Source organism: Chamaea fasciata, unplaced genomic scaffold, assembly GCF_029207755.1.
Source record: "Chamaea fasciata isolate MVZ Bird 193981 ecotype frontalis unplaced genomic scaffold, bChaFas1.0.hap1 SCAF_10, whole genome shotgun sequence".
Taxonomy (NCBI): Eukaryota; Metazoa; Chordata; class Aves; order Passeriformes; family Sylviidae; genus Chamaea; species Chamaea fasciata.
The window spans coordinates 22,650,260-22,665,334 of NW_027094095.1; the positions used below are offsets into that span (position 1 = coordinate 22,650,260).

A 15,075-nucleotide genomic window follows, 5' to 3' on the forward strand; every position below is an offset into this window, starting at 1 on the left:
TAATTTCTGACTTTGTCTAGGCTGTTTTTACCGACTCCAATAAGAGAGACTCACACACTCCCCAGGCACTCACTCTCTCCTCCTGTTTCATTAGTCTTATCATTGGAAAGTTTTTCCTAATGTCTAATCTGAATTTCCCTTGCTGTTGTTTAAATTCCCGACTGCTCTTCCTACCCACAGCAGACACAGGCCAGAACATTGCTTTTCTTAGTTTTGCAACAAACCCTGCATCTTGTATACACCTCTCATCTCTGCACTAAATACAAGCCCAATGCCATCCAGCCTGCACTCACAGCTGCATTTTGCAGACCCTGGTCACACTAACTGATTCTTTTCTTCACCCTCTCGAAATAGTATTTTTTTTCTTCTAAAGAGTATGGAATACAAAATGAAGAATTTCATCAGCTCAAGTCCCTTCTTACAGGGCCAACAAAAGGGGGATCCATGTCTCGCAAATGACACTTTTCTCTTAAACTTACTACTGTGGTCCTTGGGAGATTTTCATGCCTGCCATTGCACCAGAAATCTTGTCAGCAGGCTCACAACCCGTGTCCTGCCATCCTTAACAAAAACTTCCAGAAATCATTTCCTCCCAGGCTGGTTCCTGCCTCTTACCACCACCATCATCTCTCTCTGCCAATATCCACTAAGCTATTTTGATCTTTCCAGCAGGATCCAGACATGAAGAATAAGGCAGAATCTCCCTCCTCTTTTCACACATGGGATGAGAAATACAGACCAACAGACATCAACACTTCAACGTGTTTCTTCAAGCACTGTTGACATATATTCAACCACCCAGAACATCTCTACTGACACAGTCAACAATTTAAACTTGACAGTTTGGGGGAAGTTTAGCACTCAAACCAGGTTAAAAACAGCACACACACACATTTCCTAGTATTACCTTTCTACTGCAAGATTGCAACTACACTATAGCCTTCTTCACATCCACTCCTCTCTCTGGCAGACAAACAGTCTGTGCAGTCCCTGTTGCAGAATTATCAGATCATTTCAAGTCCCAACCTCTTCACCTGATATTGAGCAGGACAAATGATCAATGTTCCCAACGACACTAAAACATCTGGATGGGTAGAAAGGGCACATTAGTGCATGTAAATGAATACCCAGGGTTTTACAGACATCACAACTAGCTGCTGATGACAGCGCATTTCTGTCTGACAGAGAGGAACTAAATAACGTAACGAAGAGTTATTTTGCCAGCTAATAACAAGTGCACAGACCAACAAAGACAACACAGGGATGGTTGTACAGCAAGCTTGGCATAAAGCAGAAAAAGCCCACAAGATTTAGGCATGCCCCGTGTCCTTCTCACTAAAAGAGCTGAGTTGCATTGCTTCTTTATCAGGGAAGGTTTTGTTGAAAGCTAAGACCACTCTAACACAGCAAAGACCATTTCCCAGGAAACACAGCAGCCTGAAAAGCACCGTTCCCAAGTGGCACTAGGTAGGTGCCATGCCATGAAAGAATACTGCCTGGTTTTAAAACATTATGCTGGGAGCAATGCAAAATACTTCCCATACCTCAGAGGCTGCAAAAGAGCAGCAGGCACACACTGATCATCGACAACCACACAGGCCATGCACATGGCAGGACGAGCACAGCAAATGTACCAACCTGTGACACCCATCCCCTTCACTTCAGAAAAGCACATGATGGGAGTATATCCAGAAGCACACGTAGCCCTCATCAGCAGCTTTATGGACAGGCAAACAATCCAGCAGACTTGCACATTCCTGAGCTAGCCAGGATCTTTTCTTTTCAGGGTGACTGCCGCCCAACTACTTTCTGCTGTAACAACAAGTCTACTTAACTTTGCAACTTGTCACCTAAACGACGTGTAATGTTTGCACAGCTAAGGATACAGTGTTCAAACAGCACAGGTGGGGAATTGCACGCCGGCATGCATAACTGATGTGGGGTCTCCGCACACTGTGAGGGAAAGGGCAACATGACTGATTGCTTTAAAGTAGTCATCTCACTAGCCTGTCAATAACCAGTCAAAAGCTGAGCAGGTTAGGTCAGGTTAGGACTGCAGCCATTGGCCACCCGAGTGCCTCGGTATTTTAGACTTGTTGCCATAATAATGCTGGGTTTGTATCTTTAAATAAGAAATTGCTTTGAATTTATTTTCGTACATCAGATGGCTTGCCTGGTGGTCTCATAGTTGTGCTCTCCAGGAGATTTGGGTTCAATAACTGTTCATGTTCTCTAGCTCATCAGGTTTTAAATAAATACAGCTAATTCTGTTGCCTGAAGTCATAACCCACCCTGTCAGATTGATATGGTTCACAGCAAGGTTGTCCCCACTTACTGGGAGAATGAGGGAGGTCTCCAAGGCAAACTGAGTGCAGGTCTGAGACGCCAGGTGCAGTGTAACCCTCTAAAGCTACAAGGCCAAAAGGAGTTTGCTCAAAAACTCAACGCAAACAGGAAAATCCATCTGAAAGAGCTCTTATATGAACTGTTTCCTGCCACTCTAGGAACTTAAAACAGTCTGATGTAAGAGCAATGGCATAATAACAGCCGTAATTGGCAAAGAGGTGATAAATATATATATATTTACTTACTTCTAGTAAAAAGAAAAAAAAATACTTTTAAGTAGCTATGTTACATGCATTTTTAACAGCATTTCTCTAGAAACAACATTGTAAGAAGCAGAATTGAAAAGTAGGTAGTTAAAACTACACTCAAGCCTAACATGCATGAACACAGGTAATTGTAGATTAATATTCCACTGTAATACTTACGCTGAGTTAAAGTTGCTATGGGAAACAAGTCTGTATTTCTTTATTTTTCAGCAACTCATGATCATCCTCAATAAAGGTTTTGGCAGGTGATTTGAGCTTAACAGCCACACAAAAACAGTGCAGGAAGCAAGCTGCTACATGGGGATGTCTAGATAGAACAGGCAGGCACAGGCACACACACGTCCTTTATCTGCCTCTGGGTAGGATTGTGGCAATGTCTGTTACTGTGTAAGACACCTGCATTCCCAGGCTGGCCTTCAGCTGGGATTGCCTTGATGCAGTCTCCACAGAAAATGATGTGGAAAGCACAAAGAAGATACCTTGCAGCCTGCTTCCCAGCAGATGAGTGATCCCTCCATCAGCAGCAAATTTGTGATTTCAAGGACATATTCCTCCTACAAAGTAGCTTCAGCTGTGGCTCCCAAGGCAGCTTCCTTATCCTCTGTCTAGTCACCCTACGCAGAGAGATTGGCAGGGACTGCACATCTGTTGATATGGCCAAAATTTGGTGGAAATCAACACCCATTCCCATTACAAGGTCAGTCTATAAATCACAGCACCTCAGGAGCAGAGACACACGACTCAGTTGTCCCTGCTGCAGTAACAAGTTCACGGATAGTGCAGGACAGGCAGCTGTAGAGATCATCACAGCCACTCCAGCTGTACTTGCCTGTGACTGTGAGCTGGATGTGAGATGGATGTTCAAGGGAAAACACATGTAATGCTCTTTTATAGCAGCACTCAAGGAAATCTAGACTGAACCCGATATAACCTTCCCCTGCATTTGTACTTAATATTATGTAATTATCAGAAAGACCAGCTCCTATTTGTTAATACACTTTTACCAATCATAATATGTACTATGATCATCTAGATTTGTTTGAACACTTAAAATGAACTAGTAACTGAGCATCTGCTTAGTCAGTGTCAGTGTTTATGGTTTTATGTTGAAATGGTCAGTGATGTTTTGTATTTATTAGTATATCCAGTTTCATTTGACAGCAATTATAATTAAAAATTCTCACAAAATAACAACCTAAATCAACCTAAATGCATGCTAAACAGAGTTGAAGTATCTAGCATACACAAACAAAAAATTACAAGATATTTTTGGATTTTAAAAGTACTGTTTAGGAGGACACAAAAAACATTGTCTCTAAACAATTTATTCTTCTGCTTCTGGTCACAAAATTCTTCAGCAACGAGATGATCTGAACATTTCATATTTTCCCTTTACAGAGAGTTTGAAAGAGGCAAATTTCTACTTCTCAAATGATTACCAATTTGAGTGAATCTGAGACACTGAACACCTGAAAAAACAGATATGAGAAAACGCAACTTTATCATTACCAGAAGCTCATTTAGCAGCTTAGCAACTCCTAGATCCAGCTCCTTTTACCAGGTCAGAGGTCTGATGCTCTTTTACACTTCCAGGCAGCAGACAGACAGAGCTTGAATTTTATTTGATTTTCATTTAAGTGGCTTTAATAGATTAGAAATTACCATTGTATATAGAAGGCTAATTTCAAATTCGGCTTTGAACAGGACTGATTTCTACCTTCAGACTTTTTATATTTGAAACAAATCATCCACTTTTCATCCACTTGGCTGAAGTCGAAGTCAAGATACTTGGCTTGCTGACTGAAAGAGGCACACCTTCTTATACTGCATTAATAAAGGCAGCCACAGATCTGAGTCTGTGGAGCTGCTTAACACAGTCATTGAAAGCACTGTCCACCATAAACATTGGTTTCTACAAGGACGAAGGGACAAAAGAGCAAGACTCCCACTTATTAATGCATCTTCTCCTGAAGCTAAAGCTCCATATGTACCCAGCTCTATGGGCTGGGAGTGTATAAAAGCAGAAGGTACTTATAAACTCTTACCAGACAGTAAAAGGAAAAACTCAGAGCTGAAAAATTAAACACACCACCACCACCGTTCAGGGTCCACCGACCTCCGCAGAATGACAGCTCCCAACTGACCCCACTGGGCTTCGGATCACATTCCAAAGGCACAAGGTAAGCTTTAAAGAGATGCGAGAGGCCAGCCATAAACATCTCTTACTGCCAACCCCCAACGACCTTTGGCTGGCTAAAACACTACATGACACAGACTGTGCAGTTAAAACCCCCCCACACCTTCTTTTCTCCCTGGGATGGTCCATTATTCATGCATACATCCAGAAAACCAATAAAGCTAAGCCGTTTCTATGTGTATATAAACAAGCACTTTGACAGAGGGGCGTATCTTCTGAAAACAGTCAGAAATCAGGGCTGCAAGGATGCTCCTGCTCCTTTGTGGGTATAGGGCAGGGAACATGAAGGACTCTCAATGCCTGACAAGGGAGTGAGTGGTAAAGCACAGGGCAACGGCCACAAGGCACTCAGCCAGCAGTCCCAGCCACTGGAGCCACAACACAGATGGCTTCCCAGGGGAATACCACTGTCCTTGACCCTCCTTGATCCCCATTACAGAGGCCATACCATGAGACCTCAGAGAGAGATCAGGCAATGTGAAAGGGAATGGAAATGAAGGGGTCTTCAGGGCTCACGAATGAGCATGAAGGACTTCCCCAGGGACAAAGCCAGCAAGGCTGCCAGTTACAGAGGAGCACGAGTAAATACAACGGGAGGGGGAGCAGATGTGGCAGTCACACATCCTAGTGTACATAAAAGGATAGCTCTTTCAGTAGTTTCTTGTAAGAAGCCAGAATATTTTGAAGAGCAGTGAGTGAGAAATGTGAAATGTGCTGTATGATGGCAAGTGAACTCTTGCAAGATTTTTAGGCTGAACTGGCTAAATTTACAACTATGCCTACCCACTTAAAGTAACGTGGATCACAGCTTAGCTTAGCTCTGTATACACAGCCTTCTCATCAAATCCCAATGCATTTGAATTTCATCGTATATCTACATTTCTATTTTTCAGGCATTAAAATAAAAGCAGAAAAAAAATCAGTATCACAGTGAAGATCAGCACCTGACCATTTCTGGCTCCCAGCTCTGACCTCAGACCAAAGCTCCAAAACCTGTCTATCAATCCTGCAGTGAGAGATCCTGTCACTAAAATTTTGCAGAAAACGTCACTGAAATGCATAGCACAGTTTGCTCACCATGACATAGAGCCTAGCAGTGAAGAGGGCAAAAGCCATGCTGGTGAACAAAGACGTAAGAGGCAGGTAAGGGCATCAACTGAAGTCTCATTTTATAAAGTTTCCCGATTTTGGCAAGCACCTTCAGCCTTTCCAGCTACATTGACCCCTATGTAGCAAAAGTAATTTCTTTATTTGTCAACCTAATTTGTTGGTGAGGATGTGAAGGACTGACAGCCCTTTCAACACATTATATGATGCAGACAGGCACTGAACACAGCAGACTGGAAAAACAACACGGAAGAACATCTCTACCTTAAAGGTGCTATCTCACCAACAAAATATATAGCAGATCTGCATTGGCCCAGACCATTACTTTCCTTGGCAAGGACTTGGGGACAAAGCTCCTTAAAACAGTAGTAATCATATTCCACTCATGCTCCTTTTTACTGCCAGCTGTAAACTAGCTCCACATGCATCATGGTTTTGCATCAAAATGTGCACAGACCAAGCCCATATCCAAAGGGACAAGGTAGATCCAATTTACAGCTTTGACAGGTCTGTGCACCCGAGGCGGAGCATGCAGGAAATAGCCGACATCTCACTTGGAGAGCGGTTAAGAGCCTGCTAGTAGAACTGGATGCAGAGCCACAACAGCCTCCCACAAAGAGCCGGCAAAAGAGCAGGGGATTTGCTATCCATTTTTCAAGAAACACGAAGAACAGGCAGCACCCTCCAAGGCACTACTGGGGAAGACGGGAGTCAAGTTTGATTCCAATTTGCAGCAACCCTTTGTTACGACAAGTCCAAGGGAAACCACAGCAGCACTGGGAAGTGAACACACTGCATTGAGTCACATCAGTAATGAGATACCAAGCTGAAAACTGCTTAAGCCTTTCATATAATCAAAACAAAGCAAAGGAAGTTGTTGTGACCCAATGCAGGTATTGCCAACACATGCAGACCAATTACTTGGCAGAGGAGGTTGAGTCCACTTCGGACTCAGAAATTCTGTTTCTTTGCTACCAACCTAATATCAGGGTTTTTTTTTTTCCTTTTTAGTACAGTTTTCCATTTGAAAAGCTAGACCTATCCTGGTAACAAATGAGAATATTTTTACTAATCTGCTCTACAGTACTGTGGAAGAACTGTTTGCAAAAAAGCTCCGTACTTCATCTGGATCTCTGTATGTATCAAGGGGTAGAGCACCGGAAGACCTCTCTGAAGCTGAACTATTCTTGTCTCGTTACACTCCAGAGTTAAAATCCAGGCAAGATACCTGATCTTGCTGGAATTACCTAAAAACTGTTTTTTTTCTCTTCTTAGAAATACCATTATGTTGCACATATTCCCATCTTTCAAAACATTCTTTTGCTAAAGCTGTTCACTACCAACAGCCTTTTTCCTTGCAGCATCAAACACGGCTGCCATCTATTAATGCAAGTTTTCAGCCAAAAACTTTGAGACCCTTCTCAGTTCAGACAAATGACAAGTATACATGACTTAAAGTTGTTTTCAATTACACATGAATTGTCACTTCCTTGATGGAAATCAGACTCCTTTATTCATTCCCACCAAACAGTCCCGGCATTGCCCCTGAGACAGCAGGTGACTGGCAAGAGCTCTGGGGAACCAGCAACAGAAAGGAGGTGGGACAAACCAGAAAAAATTAGTGAGCCAGCACTGTGTTTTTTCCTTTTACCTCACCAAAGAGCGGCAGCAACTTTCAAGGCAATAATTAACAGGATTAGCTGTTTACCTGAGGATGAATCTGCGGCTTATCACACGTAGCCTCAAAATCCAGCACTAAGAAGTAGTGATATCTCTGTGGAGGGAAGGATGACATTGCTGCCATGGAAGCTCCAAAGCCGTGGGACGCCAGTTTCCTGCTTACGATGGAGCTGAACTCTTTGAGAACACCAGCGGGGAAGAGGGGAGACACAGCTTGTCTTGACCTTGAAAGTAAGTTTTGGGGAAACTTTGCTGCTCCAGTATGGAGAAGTGTTATCATTGAACATCCAGAGGCATCTGAAACTGCAGAGAAACTCGTGTTACTCAGGCACACATACGTCTCATCTCTACTGGTATCTGTTCACTGTCCTCCTCTGACAGGGATTCCCTTTGTGCTTCCCAGTGGAGGTTCCAGCATCACACACCTGAAATAACACAGTAGCCTGCTCTAAGCACAACAGATGACATTTGGATTGAGCTTAAGGTGTCCAGAACCACAGGCAACTGAAAATTAACCTCTGCAAAGTACTCTAAATTAAGAACTATGAGATACACAACAGTCATGGCTCCAGGCACCAGATCACACCCCACTGCTGAACCTCATTTATAGCAGACCGAAACACAAACCAACTAAAACACAGAACATCAAATCTAAGCTCTGCTGAAATTTCTGAGACCTTTTATCTTTTCATATACAATGTAGTTTCTGATACATGGTAAAAATTAAACACAGCAATACACATACCAACACTACAGCTTATCCAAACAGTTTGGCCCTGAAACATCTGCCAGTTGCATCAAAACATGGCACTTCCATTACAAATCCAGGTGGCTGGAAGGCTCCTCCACACAAAAGTTCTCATTTGCTCTGTATACAAGGTTTCTCAGAAATGTGATTTCAGTGCTAAACTCAACATCTTACTTCAGGTATTTCTCTCAGAGGAGGATATCAGTTCAACTAATCACACTCAGGGACTGCAGGAACTGTAAAATGCAAGCAGGACTCTGTACGGTACAGTCTCCCTGCCAAAGAAATACCTCACTCAGCCATCACCTTCTGCTACTTTTATTTATAACAAACACTTGTAACTTTTATAAAACAAACACTACTTAATTAATTGCATTATCCATGTGAGACTACCTGGATTTCCCTCCTGCTACTTTCCTTCTAAAACTTTGCAGGAAAAAGTTGCTAGGATTGTCACTATCCAAGACGGGTCAGCCTCAGGGCTGTTAACAGATCTACAGGGATGAGAATTCAAGACCAGCTCATGGTGTTACATGGGTGGGCGCAGGGACTGATGGCTAAACAAGCAAATTGCACCAACTCAGTCCTCTTGAACAAGGACAAGAGTACCCCCTCTAATTGTGTATGCACATAAATACACATCTTGCTACCTAGATATTTAAATCTCTCCCCACAGTTGGTCCCACTCTTCGTAGAAGAACTCCATCCTTTGACATGCCACCCACCTGCCCTTTTATGAGCACTGCCCCCCCCACACACACACCTGTGCTTGCTTTTTGCTCTACCATGAAGGGATGGAAGCACCCACTGTGAGCCATAGAGACAAAGTGGCCATGGCAAAATGGGGACTTGCTGCTCATGAACAAAGTGACTGTTTGCAGAAAAGACAGCATTTGCTCTCTCCCATCCGTTAGTCCGTCAGGTAAATAATGCACGTGCCAAAACACACACTTAATGAGGTAAATAATATGCCTTGAATAACAGCTAAATCTGTATTTACCTGCGAGACCAGAGAAACTCAGAAGGACCAGATTAGGAGATAATTGCGGCTAAGCAGGTTGTGTGCTTCGAGTAAACATGCATTTGGTAACCTTCCCTTTCCAAGCTTTTGAGTGAAAGGCAAAAATCAAAGTTGAAATGTTTAAGACCAAGCCAGTGCCCACACTGCCAATTCCACAGCATATTGCCCCTGCTTTAAGGCTTTCATGTTTTGAAGCTGTTTGCTTTATTAAAGCCATGTGCCAGACAGCAGGTACCTTAAAAACTGAAAACTCAAGTTGCAAAACCAAACCCAACATGGCACTTATTTTAAAGGGGCTCAGTTCTACCTATTGCTTTTCCATCTACAGCTTTGGCTGTCATTCATAAATGCATTGCAACCAAACAGAAGGTACTTAAATTTACTTCTACTATGTGCAAGGTAAGAGATATTTAAGGTATACATGCTTTAAATCTTCTAACTACTATGAGTCTCAAGGCCCATCACAACAAATACAATCTCTCAGAATAAAGCAACTTGTAAGTTAGTTGCAGGAAAACTTGGTCTTTAGCCTACTGCATCAAGTAAACTACACAGTTGGAGTGGGGGAGGCAGACAGGCTTCAACCCCTGTATCATACACAGGCAATAAAACATGTATTACCCACCCACCTACAGCAAGATCTCTGTCTTAATTGGCAAGACCAGGGTATCTGACATGGACCCCATGAATCTTCAGGCTGGGTTGCACTACACACAGTGGTGCAGAGGTTTCCAAGCCACTGACTCCATGGCAAAGGTAAACCAGCTGCCTTTGTAGGATTCAGGCACATCCCCATGCAGACACAGCAGCACCATGCCAGACCCTGGCACAGCAGGTCAGGGTCACAAAAGTCCCATGTGACATCCACGGAGGGAAGTAACAGCCAATACCCAGTGCCTGTTTATAATAACCACTTCTGCGGTGGTCCACATCTAGCAACAGGATCAGGCTCCCCATCCTAAATGCAGCCTCCCTCTCCACTCTCCCATATAGCAGAGGGAGCAGTGCTCTGAACAAAGGTGCATGAGTGGGGTATTGCATGTGGATTTCCCTACACAGGCTGCATACAAATAAGGCCAACCCCACTGCAAACTCTGCACCTTCAGCCAAATGAAGTTTTAACGGTATGTTTACCCAGCCACTGCTCTGGATGCCCTGGGAAGACCTCACATCATCTTCTTTGGCAAGGTCAGAGTGCCTCAGAGCACAAGATAGCCAGTGAGCAAACACACTTTATTAGATGTCATGTAAAGCATTTATAATGGCTATGACAATGCAAAGCACTAGTAATTATCCTGTATTTTTTTCCAAGAGACAACGATGCAAGCAGTGCAGCTTCAAAAATTAAAAACCCAGTTCTAGCCATATAAATCCACATGTTCAGTGATTCCATTTCCAAACCTACATAAAACACCATATATATATTTCTTATACACACAGGATCAGATTATAATCTCAGACAGTGCAAGCTGTCACATCTGGCAGTCAACCCTACTAGGTTAATATTTCATATCACACAGCTCAAATTCCTCACACAGATACGTATGAAATGTAATGGGACCATGAACTGAGGCTGGACCTCAGGAATTATTTTGACAGATTGTACACAGACCTAGGAAAATGTGACAGCACTTTACATTTGCTACACCCAGTAAGATGGCAAATGGCTGTGTGTGGTGGGTTTCAGCTGGAAGATAGGTGATGTTGTGTGCTGTGTAACAGTGTGTGTCCCCATGTGACAGTACTGGCTAAAATCAGCATCTATATTTTAAAAATAAATTTAAAAAAATATTCTCTGGACATCAGCTGCAGGTACCCAGACAAGCTCAGGCTGACCACAGCTCTTGCTTCTTTAGCAGTCCAAGCACATGGTACTAAAGCTCAACAGTTTGATCACCAGTAAGGAAGGAAAGCCAAGAGAAAGGCAAGTGCCAGCTGTAGCCATCAGCTTTGCCAAGGGCCCCACTGAGTGTGAAGCGGAGAATCTGCACTGGTGGCTGTTGCACACCAGGCTTCCTACTGGGAAAGTTGCATAGGGACAACCAAAGCGGCAAGGAACACGACAGGGAACTCCTGCCATGTGAAGAATGCTGGTGACAAGAGCCAGCAGGGCAGTACAAATGCTGTCCCCTGCCTGCAGGGCTGCCCCGAAGCCACAGAGAGATGTGCACCACACAAGCTCCAGAGGAGTCAAATTCATCAATGGCAGGGCAAATTAGCCTACGAACTTGAGCTTAATGACTCCTGGCACATAACATAAATATGAACCTTTTACAACTACTTCTAATTAAAATTACAGTTTGCCTTTAAGTCCAAAATATTCCCATTTACTTTCCAGCTTGATAAGCTGAGTAGGGAAGGGGCAGGAAGACAACACCTAACTTCATATGGGCGGGGTGACCCAAGAAATTACATTTCATGAGCACCTTCACTTACATGTTTAATTACTTCCTTATGGCAAGACAGCCCTCCACCATATTACAAAACAAACAAACAAACAAACAAGAAAGAAACCCCCCCACTAACCTAAACTACAAGACAAATTGAAATTAAAAAAAATAAAAGCAAGCAAGCTCTGGGAGTAAAATGCTTCAGTTTATTATTTGTGCAAAACCTGGGTAGTGGCAGCTGTGATTCCTGGCCTCCCACAGACAACTGAACTCAAGGCTAGAGCAACCAAAACCAATCAAAAATGTAAGTCAGGTTTGTCTATTTTATTGAATTATGGAGGGAAAAAAGTTATAGAGATGCTTTCTGTAGAACAAAACTGCACACATTTAGCAACACCTGGAACACAGTATAACAAAGAATGCAGGACTTCACTTTTGGTAGCTGTTCAAATGCATACTCAGAGGTCAAATGTGAGCCCATATTTCACTTGTGTGAAGATATAACTGAAGAACAATAGAGATAACTCAGGGTGTTTTTTAATCAACCTTAACCTAAACCCAAATATTTCATTAGATGAACTACAGTCCAAAAATGACAGCACCTGGCTAGCCTGTGAGGCAGGAAACAAGAGACTATGAACAACACCAGCTTATCCACTCTCACCACTCAAACTTGCAAAAAAAACCAACATAAAGTAAAACAAATAACAAAAGACAAAGCTTTTAGAACTGTTTAATAAAGTAACACAATTTTAGACAAGTAAATTTGCTTCTTTCTTTAATTTGTTAACCTCACAGTATTAGCACTTGAACATGAGAACAGTACACTTCATGGCTACACTCCCTTCACATTCGGCTGGGTTTGTCTCCGGCACTGCTAGACAACCACGCCTGTGTTTTGGAAAATTTGTAATGTCATGGCATGTCTATATGCTGCCCCATCATTACTCAGCTCAGATACAACTTGGCATTCATCATTTTGTTTTTACAGTACTCCACAATCACACCCAGGCTCTTCTCACTACAGATGACGAAGTCCCTGTTCTCAAGAACTTACAGTCTAAATTTAGAAGGAATACAAGTGAGGGGAACAACAGAAAAGAATGAGGGGTACAGGAGGAGAGTTGGGCAACTGCTTATCTGGGAGAAACATGCATCTTGGTAGGTCAACTGAAAAATATAATTTACCCTATACAGGCACTAGGTTCCCTCTGTATGGTCATTATGGAAGAGATAAGTGAACATGGAAAAGGCTGACTAAAGGATGGAGGGCACTCTTTGGTTAAGGAAGGTCTCTCCCATTGCTTGAGCTCATTCTTGCCGCTGGGTTCCTTGGCTCATTTGTCAAAGGCACGACCACACATGTCAGAGCACCAGAATCTCTTCCATTGTGACATCACAGACGCGATGGCTTGTGAGATCACAATGTGCAAGGCCGAAGGCGCTGATTACTTAGGGAAGCACTTGCTGGAACTATGGCACCCTACAAAGCTGGGAAACAAACACATCTCAGTTCACTTAACAACACAGTGAAACCCACATGAGACTCCACATCAGCAGGACACGAATTTGTCCGAACAGACCACCCAGAAGCCGTCCCAATGATGCACAGTACAATTCCACTCCAATTTTATTAGGCCACCTCTGCTAGGCAACCCACTTTCGTCAGCTCCTTGACTGGTCTCCTAAGACAGGCTTTGCTGTGTATTTTTAAACCTTCTCCAAGAGTAACTGCAGATGAGCAAACGGGTCTAAGCTGGAGTCTGAAGAAGTTCCACACAGCAAAGGACTGGTCACTTAGAAGAAACGCAGAGAAAGGAAAGAACAAAAATTAAAACAAAGAAGCAATAACAGGGACACATACAGCAAAAGCCAAAGAGGAAGAACAGATTTGCTATTAAGGAAAAGAACAGTTGCACAGGATCAGACCAAAAATCCTCTAGTCCAGTCTCCTGCCTCTGCCTGGGAGCCGTAAGAAAACACACCAGCGTGAAACTACACAAAACGAGGTTAACCAAGCCAATAGCTCTGGGAGGCCAAAAGGAGGCAGGCCTGTTCTTCCCTCTCAGTCTTACTCTCCTGCTGATTATGTTACACCAGTTTCTGAGCGTGTCTGGCCCTTCTGTGAGCCGATTCAACCACAGGAACCTATAAAAGGACTAACACAGCCAGAAAAAAAAACACAATTAAAACAAGATAGTTTCTGGCTGGTTTAGTGAGATGAATTAGCGCAGGGCCAGGCTGGATGAAAACCAAAGCTCAAAGAAGAGGATAGGCCCACACTGGCAGAAGCAGGAATGAGATGAGCCACAGGGGCTGTTGGTCAGCTCAGCAAACCATGTCCTCAGACCAGGACAGAGACACCTGAGATGACATGCCACTTTGCAGAGAATGGAGAAGTTATCCCGGCTCTAGAGGAGTAGACACATTAAACTTGAATTCACAAAGCCATCAGACCATCCTGCCTCAACCTCATGTAATGCTGGCCCTAAAGTTTCCATTTCCTTAATCAAGCCCAAAGGCTTGAACACCTTTCAGAAGTTTCTGGCTTTGAATTGCAACATGAAGAATGGAGGTTCCCCTCTACCTTCAGAGAGCTCATTCCAACGGTCAATCCATTCGCTGTCAAAACAACATGTCTCAGTTTTCATTCAAACTCTCCCAGCCCTGGTCCTTCAGATAAGTTCTGAAATTTATGGCACTTCAGTGCTCTCAATCCTCAGCTCAGCTCCCAGTGCCAGGAGCTAGAGATTTGTAGCTACTACACATCCAGTCAGAAAAAGCTACTATTGCATATTGGCCTAATTTAGTGGAAAGGAGACATAGTAGGCCACCCTTCCTATAACGGAATCTGGCACACATAATTACTTCATTTTCATACACATGAATGCCACAGTTGTTCAAACCACTTATACAGCTGCACACCTTTGTTATCTGAAAAATGAAGGTTAACACCTGAGAGTGCCAAATCAATCTCAGCCTGGATTCAGGGAAACAAGATTTGCATTGCTCAATACACTGGTAACTTTTAATCTTCACAAATGAGTTCCAGAAGTGTTAAAAGAAAGCCAGTACTCTGGCAAAGCTCTGTCCTGGTACACTGGCAAAGGCTCCAAGCAGGGTAGCAGCTACAGGGGGGCATGGTTTCCACACAACCCAGTCTCAGCCTAGAAAATCTGCCAGGGAAGATGTTGACCCTGATTTTCAACCACAGGGAAAAAAAAAAAAATTGTAACAAATACAGCTGTAATTCAGCAAAAAAAATTGGTTGGAAGAGAAGTACCTTTACCTACACAACATATCTAGGGAAAACATAACTT

The 15,075-nt window shown here is 43.1% G+C and overlaps 1 protein-coding gene across 2 annotated transcripts in view; it reads right to left on the minus strand.

Moving 5' to 3' along the window:
* ERI3 (ERI1 exoribonuclease family member 3) overlaps positions 1–15,075 on the minus strand; it is a 131,230-nt gene that overhangs the window by 113,790 nt on the left and 2,365 nt on the right. For both annotated transcript variants that reach the window (XM_066192696.1, XM_066192697.1), the window contains exon 2: positions 7,625–7,899. In XM_066192696.1, the coding sequence (XP_066048793.1) occupies positions 7,625–7,876 (252 nt within the window). In that variant the 5' untranslated portion in view covers positions 7,877–7,899. The remainder of the gene's footprint in view (positions 1–7,624; positions 7,900–15,075) is intronic.